A 16,622-nucleotide genomic window follows, 5' to 3' on the forward strand; every position below is an offset into this window, starting at 1 on the left:
AACTGAAAGAAGCCAAAGATTAACCTTTGTTTGGCTTCTTCCGATGTTTTATGGATGATTTTCTGGATCAGAAGCTTTCTGGGACACCATAGCAGCCACTGAAAGCAAGAAGCTGCAAAAAGCACCTGGAGATGTTGAGGCTCCCACAGAACACCACCTGTTTGTCGCAGGCAACATAAGAGATTCTCAGAATGCCTATCCAACTCCAAATCGGCTTCCAAATTGCAGAGCTATTTACACTGTGGTCCTCTGTCCACACCCCCTTTGTTAGGTCCATAATCCATTTTTCTGTCTGGTGGCAGATGGATCAAAGTTTAGGGTTTTGAGAAATGCCCCCCAAAGACAGTCATTCATTCTCCTCAAATAACTACCTTACATCAGGACCTAAATAGCCTGATTTCGCTTCACCATTCAAAATATGAAGAGCTCCACAAAATACCACCAGCTGCCGTGGAGTCAATTCCGACTCATGGCAACCCCATTTGTATCAGAGAAGAAATGTGCTCTGTGAGGCTTTCCATGGCTGATTTTTTGGGAGCAGATTGCCACATACCACTTCCCTTTAAATTCAAGCCTTTTTTTTTTGACCCACCACCTTACTGCATGTTACAGAAAATACATTTTTCAATGGTCAGTCAGAAAGCATACATGTAAAACTGCCAAGCTATTAACTGGCAGACTTGAGTTTGCTCACCTGATTTCCAATAGAAATGCAAGCCTTAGAGTCTAAATCTCGAGGTGGCCTAAGAAAGAAAACAGAGCAAAGAAAAAACATGAGGTACTTAGTCAAAGAGGTACTTTCCAGATCATATGTGACTGGAGAGATTTTTCCTTAGTAATGAGGTTCCGTGAGTAAAATAAAGCAGAGTTAGTATAAATAATATGGGATTTGGAATAAAATACATTTGGGTTTAAGATGAGCCCAAATAAGTTAATCTCTTTGAGTTTCCATTTCTTCATTTTACCATGGGGATACCAGTACACCTACCTTGTTGAGTATCAGTGAGTATGAAATGAGATATTCCAAGTAAAATGGATTAGAAGGATGCTTGGCATAAATATCCGACAAATTTGAGTCATATATACAGAATCATATAGGTAATTATAATAGTCAACCTCAAACTTTTTACTTCATCCAAGAACATTAATATGCTCAATTATTTTACCTTTTTTTCATAATTGTTTTAAGAAGGATCAATAGTTGGCATGTGGTTTTGTTAACCCACAAAATTCACAGAACATAGGAATTCCAAATCTTGTCTCTTCTTTTATAGATAGAAGAACAGGTCCAGAGGGGTGAAGTGACTTGCCCGAGGTCACAAGACTAACCCAGGTTTCCTGACTCCAGGTCAGCATACTTTCTATACCATGATGCTGTCATATTTCTTCAGTACATACTTCCCAGGGGTCTTCTTGGGAACGAGAGGTTTGCTGATTATATGTCTCCATAGGAGAGATCACTTAGTCTCCTCATGTGTATTTATCTGTAATGCTATCTTAGGTTATATCATCCACTTAGATAAAGATGTTTGGTTTTGGCTATATGTCTTACAAACCAGTTGCCATGAAGTTGACTACAACTCATGGCAACCCCATGTGTGTAGCAGAACTGTGCTCCATAGAATTATCAATGGCTGATTTTTCAGAAGCAGATCTCCAGGCCTTTCTTCCAAGACATGTCTGGGTGGACTCGAACCACCACCTTTCATTCAACAGCCAAGCACTTAACTGTATGCACCATCCAGGGACTCCATAAATCTAGCTAAGAGCCTAGAAAAGTGTTTTCTTGAAATAAATGCAGCAAAAGATTCATGACAAAAGTAATAAAATGCCAATAAATATAGTATAAATATGATCAACCAAATAGCTGCAACCAGAGGCTAAAGCTCAAAGAATCCCTGCACTACCAGAATGAAGTGTGACCAAAAAGTGAGAACTCAGGTCTCCTCAGAAAGATATTCCATGTCAGAACTGTCTTTAAAAAATACAAAGGAAAATGGAAGGAAGAGAGGGAGGGAGGGAGGGAGGGAGGGAGGGAGGAATCCTTTGCCAAGGACATTTTTCCCAACCTTAATGTGTTCTGGTTCTACCCCTTCTGCCAAAACTAAATAAATTAAATAATAAGAAAGAAGTAGGAATATAAACACAGATATAAAAATGAATCTAAGGTTTTAATAGCAAACCTGCTCTCCCCTCAGAATCCCTCTGATATGGACAGAACGCTTGGAGTCTTTCTACACCAAGCTAAAACTGAGGACTAGGAGTGAGAGAAGCACACACACACACACACACACACACACACACACACCTGCCTGTGATGGTTTTACGTATCTTGTGTTTCTGAGCAGGAAATTATTCATCAGGTAAGTTTTCCAGAGGAATCAAATTTCCAAAATCCTAATTTCTCATTCTTAAAATTTCAAAAGCTATTTTTCTTTAGTTGTCACAGTAAGTTTGTACTAGTCGCAATGGAACGTCAAGACAAAAGCAAATATTATTTGAAACGTGACTAATAGAAACCATCTTAAAAAATCCTCTGCAATTTTTTAGCAGCCTCCCTTTTACAAATATGTGACAACAGGAAGGTCACTCATTGCTTGGGGCTACTTCTGTTTTCTTGCTCATCCTCTGAAGGCATTGGAAAAGCCCCCTTCAGGTCTAATATTATAATATTCTATACCAGGGGTTGGCAAATTGCAGCCTGTGGCTGAGCTAAGAATGATTTTTACAAGTTTAAAGGGTTGTAAAAAACACACAACAAAGAATATGTGTCAGAGGCCATGGTGGTCTGTGCAGCCTAAAATATTCACTGTCTGGTCTATTACAAAAAAGTGTGCTGACCCCGGTTCTATACCAACGTTGCATTATAAATCCAGTTGCCATTGAGTTGGCTCTGACTCATGGTGATCCCACGTGTGTCAGACTAAGACTGTGCTATGGCTGATTTTTCAGAAGTAAATCACCAGGCCTTTCTTCCTAGGTGCCTCCGGGTAGACTCAAAATGCCAACCTTTCAGTTAGCAGTCAAGCATGTTAACCATTTGCACCACCCAGAACTCCAACCTTGCGGTATAACTATACCTCATAGGAAGGTTATCATTCCATTTTCCAGACTGAGAAAAATGAGGCCCAGAAAAGTTTGGTGATTTGCTGAAGCCACAGTCCCATGAATGGAGCTGAAAATAAAACTCAGGTCACCTGAATTTCAATCTTACCTAAGGAGGGAAGGAAATGTCGTGAGGACTGGGCTAAGCATTTTACCTGCATCTCATTTAATACCTCCTTCTGCAAAAACAAAAACCAAAAAAAACAGAACTACGGGTATCATTATTCCTATGTTCCAGATGAGACACCATTTAATTTAGAATTTAACAAACTTGCTTCCAGTTTAAAAGCTGCCAAGTGGTGAAACTACAATTCTAGCACAAGTCTGATTGAATCCAAGGAACTTGCTCCCAACACCCTGGTCTTCCTCTAAAGAAGATGATCCACCCACCCAAGCCTCAGGCCTTTGGGCTCATCAAGTCGGCCAAAAGCATCAAGAAATGGAGCCAAGACTGACAGCTCAGATTGGATTAGTTGACACTGTACTCTGTGCAGGGCCAGGTATGTTAGTTTGTCTGGGGCATTGAGACTCGGCAGGGGGTTTATACTGTGGGAGGGTGTTCTCTGCCATTTATTCCGTATTTCAGTCCTCTGGGGAAAGAACCAAGCTTACTACAAAACCCTTTCCCTGGAAGGCCAAAGGTATTCTAAAGGTCACCTAGTATTTGTTTTTAATATGAACAACCAGCTTTCTGTTTATTACAACAATTGTTTATTTATAATACTATATGGGTAACCAGTTCACTGGTTATTATTTTAATAACCATTTTTTCATTCAACACTATATATTAAGCACCTACTTGGGTGAGAGAGGAGTCCCCGGGTGGTGCAAACAGTTAATACATTCAGCACCCAACCAACAAGTTAGAGGTCCAAGTTCACCCAGAGGCACCTTGAAAGAAAGGCCTGGTGATCTCCTTCTGAAAAATCAGTCCCTGAAAATCCCATGTAACACAGTTCTATTCTGACACACAGGGATTTGCCATGAGTTAAAGTCAACTTGATGGCAACAACTGGTTTTGTTTTGTTTTCTTTTCTTTTGGTTGTTTTGAGTGAGGGATCGTAGACCCTTTACATAAAATATCACCTTTAATTTTCAAAAGTCTTAGAGGTATTATTATCAGTATTTAATGTGAAGAATTGACATTGAAAGAAACTAAATAATTGAAGGTCATTCAATGAGAAGTGAGATGAAACTCAGAGCCATACCATGAAGGCTCCTTAACTACAGAGGTAAAGGGTCTTGCCTCTCATTTCACTAGCCATAGACTGTCTGGGCCTAGCACCCATCAGTCTAATGTGGTTAAGAGGACAGACATCCAAGTCAGGAAGCCCTGGGTTTATATGCCAGCTCTTCCACTTAGAAGCTGTGCAGAAATGATAACAACACTCAGAGCTACTCTTCATTAAGCAATTAAAATGCTCCAGGCACTATGCTAGACACTTAACATATGTTACAACATTGAATCCTTGTAACGATTGCACTATTATTCCCATTTTTCAGAAAGGGAAACTAAGGCTTAGTGGGGTTTAGGTAATTTGCCTAAGGTTTTCGACTAGCAAAGTATAGATCCCAAATATGAACCCAGGTATTCTGGCTCCAGAGTCTGAACTCTTATCCACCAAGCTAGGTTCAACTGCTTTGGACAAGGCAGCTGACCCTTGTACAGCTCCATTTGCTTCTAAAGCAAGAATAATAATAACCGCTGCCTGAGTTTCTTGTGAGGGTTAGATAAAATACTGACTAGCATAGGATCGCTTTAGAACAAGTGCCAATCAAGTGACGGGACAGCTCAAAGACCAACTGGCAAGGAAAGAGCTCCAGCAGAGGGCCCACACACACGGAACGAAGGAGAATGGGGCTCTGTCCTGGGCTATTTATTTTTGTGTAGCATGGCAGAAAAAGGCAGGCTATGAATGGTAAGAATCATGAAGCCAACCTCAAAAACGTTGCCAAGAAAAATGCAGAAAGTGGAAGCTACTTCTTTAGGAACACAAATTTAAGCCTTTAAAATAATAACATTAATCCTCTCCCTGAGCTGAAACTGTATCATTTACAATAATGAAGCGCAAGAAGAACGCTCTTGGCTTTGCAGAGTGAAACACAAAGTGAATTCTACTGCGCAAGAGAAAAACAACACACAAACTACTTTTATCCTTGCATGGGCTTTTAGTAATTTACTCGTAACAAAGAGATTTAAAGGTGGCTTTCATCAAGTTCATAAAATACAGAAATTAGTATAAATTGGAAGATGCGAAGAATAAAAAGGCAAAAAGGGAAGGGCCATAAAACAGCTGGGAGGTCAGTATAAAAATATATCCCCCAAAAAATAACAAAGAGCAGAAATGAATGAAATTGCAAACAGGAAAACAATAAAGAACAAAAGTTTAGTCCTTCAAAAAAAAAAAAAAACTGATAAACCTCTAGCAAGAATGACAAAGATAAAAAAGAAGACACAAATTACCAATATCAAGACTAAAACAGCATGTCACAACAGATCCCCCCGTCATTAACAGAATAATAAGGAAATACTATGGACAACTTTACTCTCAAAAATTTAACAACTTAGAAGAAATGGGCCAATGCCTCAAAAACTTGAAACTACCAAAACTCAGCCAAGATGAAACAGATAATCTCAACAGTCCTATAACTATTAAGCTATTAAAACTATTAACCTTTACAAATTGAATTCGTAATTAAAAAGCTTCCAAAAAAGAAATATCTAGTCCCAGATGATTTCACTGGAGAATTTTAGCAACATTTAAAAAATAATTAACGCCAACATTATATACTCTGTGGAGCCCTAGTGACACAGTGGCTGCTAACCAAAAAGGTCGGCAGTTCAAATCCACCAGCTGCTCCTTGGAAACCCTATGGAGCAGTTCTACTCTGTCCTATAGGATCGCTATGAGTTGGAAATCAACTCGACGGCTACAGGTTTGTTTTTTTATTTTATTTTATTTTATTTTATACAGTTGCTACTAGAAAACAGAAGAATAAGGGACCCTTCCAAACTCATTTTATGAGGCCAGCATTATAACCAAAATCTGGCAATACCCACACACAAAACCCACTATCGACTGACATCTCTCATGAACTTAGACAAAAAATCCTCAACAAAATTTCATGAAATTGAATCCAACAATATATAAAATATATATATATATATATATATATCACAATCAAGTGAGATTTATTTCAGGTATGCAAGGCTGTTTGAATATTCAAACATTAATTGGTATAATCTAGCATATCAACAGAAGAAAGAGGAAAAAATCTTATGATCGTATCAATTGATGCAGAAAACCATTTGACAAAATTCAACACCCATGCCTGATAAAAATTCTCAGTACACCAGAAATAGAGAGGAACTTATTCAGTCTCATAAACAGCATCCAAAAAAAACCTATAGCTAGCATCATACTGCGTGCATTGGCTCGATGGCAGCTAGATTAGGTTTTGGTTTAACATCATACTTAATGATGAAAGACTGGATGCTTTCCTCTAAGGCTGGGAACCAGGCAAGGATGCCTGCTCTCAGCAATCTTATTTAACATAAAAAAAAAAATTGCAATGGACATATCAGCCATTACGGTAAGCCAAGAGAAAAAAAAATTAAAGGAATAAAGATTGAAAAGGAAGAAATAAAACTATTTGCTGATGGCATATCTATGTAGAAAAGACCAAGTAATGTACAAAAAACTCCCCAAAATAAGTGAGTTCAGTAAGTTAGTTACGAGTAGCCTTCCACTCCACTCTGCCCTTAGAGATTCTTCTAATTTTTTATATTGCTGCATAGAACACAATGACCGATGACCTCAGCAGTGTCTTACAATAGACATGATCATTTTTACTAGCACTTTCTGATAGGGCATATTTAAGGTCAAAAACCTTTACAAAGAGAGGCACTTTGGTAGAGATGAGCAAAAGCCTCAAACTCTGGCTCCCACTGGGATGGTCTCTCTGGGCTTCCTATGTCTTTCTGGTACTTCTATTGTGATTTGTTTCCTTGGAATTTCCATTCCTCCTCTGCAGGTGCTTTGGTAAATGGTCTTACCTCCAGCTGGACAGGAAGCACTCTCTCCACCCCACAGAAGACAAGGAAACAAGAGGGAGGCTCGTGGAGAGCATATCCTGCTTCATCAGGACTTGAACTCAATTAGGGATTTGAGCCAAAGCCTCAGCTATAAAGAGGGTTTCCTTTACCTCATTTTATCCTCTGTTTATACAGCTCTCAAGGGCAGGATATAGGTGCCAGAAGGCTGGGTCCTCACCAAATACCACCTTTCCATGTCAACCTAATGGTTATAGTAGTGGCTTTCAGGGATTTGTTTGCTGAAACCTACAGTGGAAAGGCAAGAGAATCTACATCCTGGGACCTAGCTTGAGTTACATAGGACCCCATTTGCCAGATGCATTGTGACACATGACACTATGTGGGCAGCTCCTGTCTGGAGGCGAGATGAGAAGGCAGAGGGGGACAGGAGCTGGCTGAATGGACACAGGAATACAGGGTGGAGAAGAGAAGTGTGCTGTCTCCTTAGGAGGAGAGCAGCTAGGAGTACACAGCAAGGTGTATATAAATTTTTGTATGAGAGACTGACTTGATTTGTAAACTTTCACTTAAAGCATAACAAAAAAAAGGAAAAAAAAATGCCTTGTGACACTCAGTTATCACCCAACCAATAATTTGAGACATTGAGGCCAAAGTTACCCATTCAATATTGAGTGATTATCTCAGGTCTCAAAACACTGGGCAAACGGCTTCTGCCCCATAAAGAGCTCTTCTTCTAACAGCTGTTTACAAAGCCAGAGCATTGACCATCAACCCAACAGTGAGCCCTCCTTCCCTGGAAATCTGTAAGGTACAAGTATGGGAACAAATATGACAATCTTGCCAACTTACGTGGAACTGGTCTGAGGTTGTTCAAATGCTTCTTTGGGGATCTTAAGGCCAGGGTTTCGCTTCTTGCCTATGAGGAAAGACATGATGAAAAAGTTAAGATCTAAATCACAGCAGGACAGCAGGGCAGAGACAGCAGTGGGGGAAAGAGCTGATCTGGGCACATAGCTCTTATCTCCTCATTCCAAACTCCACTTTCTACCCAGGAAGTCTGAGAGCAATAGCACCCAAGCATCAGGCAGAGCAGAGCTTCCCAAATGCAGACTGGAGTCATTGATGAGGATCTTGACCAGTCCAGGGGGAAAATGTCAGCGTAAGAATGCCAACTCTCTGTTCCTGGGAAGACTTGCCCTTTTCTATGTGCTGGTAGTTTGTCCCTCTATTTTTTGGTGGTGATTGTAGGTGGTGGTGGTTATGGTTTATTTGGGGCCCTGACAGTGTAGTGGTTAAGAGCTCAGCTGCTAAGTAAGAGGCTGGCAGTTCGAATCCAACAGCCGCTCCTTGGAAATCCTATGGGGCAGTTCTACTCTGCCCTATAGGGTCACTATGAGTTGGAATCAACTTGACAGCAAGGGGTTTATAGTTTACCTATTTATTTTTTTCTTTTCAGCGTCAGTAAAATGTTCGTTGTTAGCTGCCACAGAGCTCATAGCAACTTTATGTACAATAGGCCAAAGCATTGCTCTGTCCTGCACCATCTTCATGATCGTTGGTATATTTGAGTTCATTGTTAAGGCTATTGTATAATGCTTTCCAACTTAGAGGTCTCATCTTCCAGCACTATATTGGACAATATTCTGTTGTGATCCATAAAGTTTTCATTGGCTAATTTTCAGAAGTAGATTATCAGGCCTTTCTTCCTAGTCTGTCTTAGTCTGGAAGTTCTGCTGGAACCTGTCCATCATGGGTGACCTGCTGATACTTAAAATAGTGATGCATTCCTTCCAGAATCACAGCAACACACACAGCCATCATAGTACGACAAGCTGGAAGATGGATGGTGGCAATAAAATGTAGTTCTCCTTATCATAGTGTTTAACAGTTGTTTTTTTTTTTAATTGGTCTGTGAACCATGGAGGTAAAATAAAATAACTTTTGCTTTGTCCTATCCTCCCCACCCCTCATCTACCTGCTATAAGTTGGAAAAACCTCAGAAAAGGAACCAAAAAAAAAAAAAAAAGCCCATTGCTGTCGAGTGGATTCTGACTCATAGTGACCTTATATAACAGAGTAGAACTATAGGGTTTTCAAGGCTGTAATCTTTACGGAAGTAGACTGCCACATCTATTTCCAGCAGAGCAGCTGGTAGGTTTGAACCATGGACCTTTGGGTTAGCAGACGAGCACTTAACCACTCCACCACAAGGGCTGCTTCAGAGAAGAATAGGGTAATATTTATTTGCAGTCTCCCTGTTCCAAAAAGGATTAAGATAACAGATGGGCTCATACAAAGAGGTTATCGCTTCTTTTTAGGCCAGATGGGAACACAGCCCTGATGTGTTCATCCCTGGGCTGAAACCACAAGGGAGCTTGGCTCAAACACTTTTGTTGATGAGTAAAAAAGAACAGACTGAGAAATGCCAGCTCAAGAAACAGATCAAAGGAAACAGTCTTATAGGGCCCAAGATTCTCGTCATCTGTGGGGGTCCTGTGTTTCTCTGTGCTTGGCCAAATCCAAAATATCAAGCTCACTGCTCTTGAGTCAAATCTGACTCCTAGTGACCCCGCAGGACAGAGTAGAACCACGCATAGGATTTCCAAGGACGGCTTAACCAGTGCGGCTCCATCCGCCTTGTCAGGGGAAGCCAAAGCAGAGCTGGATAGAACGGCCATGGTTCCACTTTCTCTCTCAACTCTTCTCTGCATTGTAGGTGAGCACTTCAGAGCTGATATAAGTCCTGGATAAGGGCCTGATAGAGATTCTGAAGCTGCCAAGAAATTTAAGAAATCAGATAACCAAACCTCCTTGCAGGAAAATTACATCCAAAGACTTCAGTGGCTTGCTCAGCATCACAGAGCAATGACCCAGTCAGAACCAGAATCCAGGTCTCCTGACACCCAGGCTGGAGCTCTTTCCACTATTCCACAAAGTAAGAAGTTCAGAGCTGACCAGAGAGAGTGGGGTGGGGGAGTATGAGAATCTGAGTTAAAAAAAAAGGAGTTTACACACTAATTCTTCCACTCACCAAGTGACCTCTAGAGTCACTTTTCATCTGACTCTCACTTTCTTCTAGTGTAAAATGGGAATGTAACATCAAAACCCACCTCATCAGACTGATATGAGAATCAAGTGATGAAAGGGCACTCAGATACTTAAGGAACTATTAATTATAATCACTTAGAGAAACAATCTGTACAGTCTCATGGTAAAAATTTGTAAGTCATTTCAGAATTTCATGGACAGAATCAACCATGTTATTATAGCCCAATATAATGTATAATTCTTTTTTTTTTTTTCCTGTTCATTAGAAATTCAAAACCAATCTAGATCCACTCTGCCAAGTTGTACAGATCCAAGAAAAAATAGGCTTGGCAGTAATCAACACAGTGAGAGTCTTCCAGAAGCACCTTTGTTCTAACATGTTTTCTTAGCTCTCTGCTCATCTGGGCTCTTCTCTGTAGCATCACTATGAGTTGGAATCAACTCAGTGGCAGTGGGTTTGGTTTTTTGGTTATAGATTTTATATTGAATATATCATGGACTGACAGAAGAATGAACAAATCTGTCTGAGAAGAAGTACAGCCAGGACGCTCCTCAGAAGCAAGGGTGATGAGATTACGTCTCACGTACTTTGGACATGTTATTAGGAGGGACCAGTCCCTGGAGAAGGACATCATGCTTGGTAAAGTAGAGGGCCGGCAAAACAGAGGAAGACCCTCAATGAAATGGATTGACACAGTGGCTGCAACAATGGGCCCAAGTATAGTAATGATTGTGAGGATGGCACAGACCAGGCAGTGTTTCCTATGAGTCAGAACTAACTCGATGGCACCTAACAACAACAACAACATAGGTTTTATAGGAGCCCTGGTGGCACAGTGGTTAACAGCTTGGCTGCTAACCAAAACGTTGGTGGTTGAACCCATCAGCCGCTCTGCAGGAGAAAGATGTGGCAGTCAGGTTCCGTAAGATTACCAAAATCCATTGCTGTTGAGTTGAATTCTGACTCACAGCAACCCTACAGGACAGAGGAGACCTCCCTCTATGGGGTTTCCAAGGCTGTAAATCTTTACAGAAGCAGATTGCTACATCTTTCTCCCCTGGAGCCCCTGGTGGGTTTGAACTGCTTACCTTCTGGTTAACAGCCAAGTGCTTAACCACTGCACCACCAGGGCTTCTTTTCTGTAAAGATTACAGCCTTGGAAATCCTACCTACCGGGTAGTCCTACTCTGTCCTATACGGTTGCTATGAATCAGAATCGACTCGACAGCAATGGGTATAGTTTTTATCAAGGCATTGGTGGTTGAGTGGTAGAATTTTTCACCTTCTATGCAGGAGACTGGGTTCAATTCCCAAGCAATGCACCTCATGTGCAGCTACCACCCATCTGTTAGCCGAGGCTTGTGTGTTGCTATGACGCTGAATTGGTTTCAGCAGAGCATCCAGACTAAGATGGGCTAGGAAGAAAGGACTGGTGATCTCCTTCCAAAAAAATCAACCAGTGAAAACCCTATGGATCAAAACGGTCTGATCCCATTGTGCTTGGGGTCACCATGAGTCGAGAGCCGACTCAAAGGCAGCTAACAATAACAACAATAGGTTTATAAGATTCAAAATGTTCACTTTCCTGTTCCTGGAGATCAGATGACCTTTTACGACACGTTACTAAATTAGTCATTGACAACATATAGAGCTTTACTTTTTGCCAGAGACTATGTTAGGTGCTAAGGAGGCCTGGTAGTACAATGGGTAGGTGCTGGACTGCTAACTGATAGATCGGTGGCTCGAACCCACCAGTGGCTCAATGGAGAAAAGACCTGGCAATCTGCTCCTGTAAAGATTACAGGCTAGGAAACCCTATGGGGCAGTTCTACTGTCTCATAGAGGGTTGCCATGAGTCAGGATTGACTCAATGACAAACAACAACATGCTAGGCGATGGATCCAATCATGAGAATCCAATAAGATCCTATTTCTTATGGCCTAATTCCAACAATTTCCTTTCATGGGCTTCAGTCAAAAGCTATTTTAAATGAGATACTCTGGTGAGTAATGAATGACAAGTTCAATATGTCCAGATAACTGCATACATATTCCAATGCAAGTGACATATGAATTACAGAAACAAGAGTAATTCAGAGGTCTCCCAACACACAGAACCCAAGCGCTCTCTCAGATAAAACACAGCAAAACTAAAGTGAACAATAGTTTGCCTGTGAAGAGGGCTCTTCAGTTGCCATTTAAACAAACCAGATGCAGAAGCTACTATTCCGAAATTCCTACATCTCTCTCTTACCCATCTCTAATTCAGCTATCTCATATGAGATAAAGGTAAACAGAACTATTTATTGAGAAAACTTCCTTTGATAAACTTTAACATAGAAATGAGTTACCATACTGTAACTCAACCAATCATCAAAATGTCTATACAAAGAAATAGTAAAAGCGAGGGAGAGAGATCTTGACACAGTGATTAAAACAATAATACCAATAATTATAACAACAATAGTAATAATCAAAACAGCAATAAAGAAGGCCCCTGATTCTCTCCCATCCCAACTTCACGTCCCAACCACCCAGCTACTTCTGCATCACTCTTACCCTGAAGTTGCTGCGGGCTCGATAAAATTACCAGCCTCCTGTCTCCAGACGCTAGCCCCCCGATTATATATCTAAGCTGGAGATTTGCATAGTCTTCCAACAAAGTTGTCTTAAATCTAATATTTCAAAGCATACCAATTCCTCCCTGCAACAAGAAAAACAGTTCCAGGAGACACAAAACCTAGCTGGATGACACTGGTAGAAAGTACCCTGCTTTCATTTATAAAAAGAAAATCAAATAGAACAAAAATCATACACATGACATTCCATAAGTCACTTACTTGCCCATCACTGAAGGAGTAACGCAGGAAGAGACCAGAAGGAGCAACTCTGATGGGATTTCAGGGCAGTAATAAGGGCCGGTGGAGGAAAACCCAGCAGAAGTCATCTTTATTTGGCTCCAAAGACCACACATCAGCTGGAGAAACAGGACTGAATAGACTCCACCCCCTCCCCAAATTCAGATTTCAGTAAACTTTGGTGAGATTATTGGCCCAGGGAAGCTGCAGGGAGAAGGGACGTGGGCCCCTGTGGACACCCAGGTGTGATGCTAATCATTAACCAGACTCGGGAGAACAAATCTAGAGAGTTTAATTCTGGACAGTACGGCGTTCTCCTGCCCTGCTATAAATGCTTCTTTCGCTTCTTAAATGAAAGAGAAACAATATGTGGTCAGATTCCAGCTGAGTTTGTTTCAAAGCAATGTGTTCCTTCTAGGAAGGCTGCCAACACCTGACGCTAACATATAACACTGTGTTTAAAAAAAACAATAATAGGAGGGAGCAATATGAATAATAAAGCTAAGTGGCAAACCATCTTAAGTGGCCATTTCCCTTGAAATCCAAAAGCAAAATTAAAAAGAAGAAACAGGCGCTGTAATTAGGTCAATGCAGGTAGCAAGACTTCTTAGTAAAAGCAAATTCTGTATTTCTGCAGATCACAATAAGCTTTGTCGTTGGTACAACCTGCAATGGGTATGTTTCCTTGGCCTGACTGGGCACCAAACCAAAAAACCAAACCCGTCACCATCAAGTTGATTCCAACTCATGGCGACCCCATGTGTTACAGAGTAGAACTGAGCTCTATAGGATATTGTTGGCTGTAATCTTATGGAAGCACATCGCCAGGCCTTTCTTCTGCGGTATTGCTGGGTGAGTTTGAACCGCCAACCTTTTGGTTAGTAGTTGGGTGCCGACTGTTTGCACCCCCCAGGGACCTTAGGCCAGGCATATGCAGCATTATATTACTTCAGGCCCTGCCACACCCATGCCTGTTGTCTCTGAAAATAGGATGGCCCACTGCACACACAGATTTGCAAAATTCATCTTAAACCAAAGCCAGGCCGTGATGATCCTAGCCTGGAGCAAAATGGCACTGAATATAACTCTTGCCAACAGTTAGAAAATATTTACCAGGCCACAGAAATGTTCACCAGCCCTGATTGTACTGAAAATGATGGGGTACAGAAGACCTCTTGCTCAGCACGCACTCAGCGAGGGTAAGCACAAAGGGCTTCTCTCATGTGCTTTATTACATAAAAATCAGAAGATCCTGTGCCAGTGCCAACCCAAACAGCAAGAGAGTCCCGCACGGCCAACAGAAGGTGTCATCATGAGAATATGCTGACGCTGACATACTTGTCAGCTTGGCCAAAGGTTGTGGAGGCATGATTATAAGGGTTTATGATTATTCTTGACACGGCTTCACAAAAGGATGGCAGGGCTTCCAGTGCCAACTTTATTTTAAAAATTTGTTTTCCAATACGAATGGGATTTCCAGCCAAGTCACTGGCAACCTGAAGGCCTTGGCTGCCCTCTTCTTACTACTTGCATCTAGGCTTAAGTTCCAAGGGTATTTGGCACAAGAATCCACAGGGAAGTGTCAGTAGATGTTGTTATGCCACAATGATTGTATGCAAAGCAATTAACAGAGCAGGGCAGAGGGAGGGGAGGATGGAGAGAAAGCTGGCTTTACCACAGTGATATGAAAGTAGACATGGATCCTTCCACTCTCCAAAACTACTGGATCTTACAAACCACTGAGCCTCTGACCAGGATGCCACGTTGCTTTGGAATTGCCTCAAATGTATAGAGCAAAAGCTGGGAAGCTCATTTAAAAACCTGCAGTCATTCTGATTTCGAGGGGACAGAATGAATCTCCTGGGACCTTGAGCTCACCTGTGCTGTCTCTTCTGCCTGGAGAGAGCTAGCCCTCTTATGGACTCAACTCAGTCTTCCAGCATTCAGGTCACTGGTCACACACCCCGTAGAGCCTTCCCTGACCTTCCTAAGCACTCCTGCGGGATTATTAGCCACATGTACCAGCTTTCACATTCCAGCATCTCACACGGTGCCAGGAACACAGTATGAGCTTTACCGGACGTCTGACATAAATGCTTACAATGTCCACTCTCTTGAGAACAGATCATCATGACAGTCTTCCAGTTATTTTCCTCATATATTTTTTTTTTTTTTATGTTTTTTTTTTTTTTTTTTAATTTTTATTAAGCTTCAAGTGAACATTTACCATTCCAATCAGTCTGTCACATGTAGGTTTACATACATCTTACTCCCTTCTCCCACTTGCTCTCCCCCTATTGAGTCAGCCCTTACAGTCTCTCGTTTCGTGCCAATTTTACCTTCTTCCATCTCTCTCTATCTTCCCATCCCCCCTCCAGTCAAGAGTTGCCAACACACTCTCCCGTGTCCACCTGATTTAATTAGCTCGCTCTTCATCAGTATCTCTCTCCCCCCCACTGACCAGTCCTTTTCATGCCTGATGATTTGTCTTCGGGGTTGGTTCCTGTCCTGTGCCATCAGAAGTTCTGGGGAGCATTGTCTCTGGGATTCCTCTAGTCGCAATCATACCATTAGGTGTGGTCTTTTAATGAGAATTTGGGGTCTGTATCCCATTGGTCTCCTGCTCCCTCAGGAGTTGTCTCTTGTGCTCCCTGACAGGGCAGACATCGATTGTGGCCGGGCACCAACTTGTTCTTCTGGTCTCAGGATATTGTAGGTCTCTGGTTCAAGTGGCCCTTTCTGTCTCTTGGGTTCTTAGTTGTCGTGTGACCTTGGTGTTCTTCCTTTGCCTTTGCTCCCGGTGGGTTGAGACCAATTAATGTATTTTAGATGGCTGCTTGTTGGCATTTAGGACCCCAGGTGCCACAATTCAAAGTGGGATGCAGAGTGTTTTCATAATAGAATTGTTTTGCCCATTGATTTAGAAGTCCTCTCAAACCAAGTTCCCCAGACCCCAGCCCCTGCTTCGCTATCCTTTGAAGCTTTCATTTTATCTCGGAAACCTCTTTACTTTTAATCCTGTCCAATTAGGCTGACCTTCCTTGTTTTGAGTGTTGTCTTTCCCTTCACCCAAAGCAGTTCCCATCTACAGATTGATCAATAAAAAGCCCTCTCCCTCCCTCCCTCCCTCCCTCCCCCCTTTGTAACCACAAAAGTATGTGTTCTTTTCCGTTTTTTCTATTCCTCAAGATCTTATAATAGTGGTCTTATACAATATTTGTCCTTTTGCAACTGACTCATTTCGCTCAGCATAATGCCTTCCAGATTCCTCCATGTTATGAAATGTTTCAGAGATTCCTCACTGTTCTTTATCGATGCGTAGTATTCCATTGTGTGAATATACCACAATTTATTTACCCATTCGTCCGTTGATGGACATCTTGGTTGCTTCCAGCTTTTTGCTATTGTAAACAGAGCTGCAATAAACATGGGTGTGCATATATCTGTTTGTGTGAAGGGTCTTGTATTTTTAGGGTATATTCCGAGGAGTGGGATTTCTGGTTTGTATGGTAGTTCTATTTCTAACTGTTTAAGATAACGCCAGATGGATTTCC

The 16,622-nt window shown here is 41.5% G+C and overlaps 1 protein-coding gene across 2 annotated transcripts in view; it reads right to left on the bottom strand.

The window, feature by feature from the left end:
* MAP2K6 (mitogen-activated protein kinase kinase 6) overlaps window positions 1-16,622 on the bottom strand; it is a 142,356-nt gene that overhangs the window by 53,946 nt on the left and 71,788 nt on the right. For both annotated transcript variants that reach the window (XM_064270821.1, XM_003417286.3), the window contains exons 2-3: window positions 8,012-8,078; window positions 695-743 (exon numbers count right to left, since the gene is read on the bottom strand). In XM_064270821.1, coding sequence (XP_064126891.1) covers window positions 695-743; window positions 8,012-8,078 — 116 coding nt within the window. The remainder of the gene's footprint in view (window positions 1-694; window positions 744-8,011; window positions 8,079-16,622) is intronic.

Source organism: Loxodonta africana, chromosome 18, assembly GCF_030014295.1.
Source record: "Loxodonta africana isolate mLoxAfr1 chromosome 18, mLoxAfr1.hap2, whole genome shotgun sequence".
NCBI classification, from domain to species: Eukaryota; Metazoa; Chordata; class Mammalia; order Proboscidea; family Elephantidae; genus Loxodonta; species Loxodonta africana.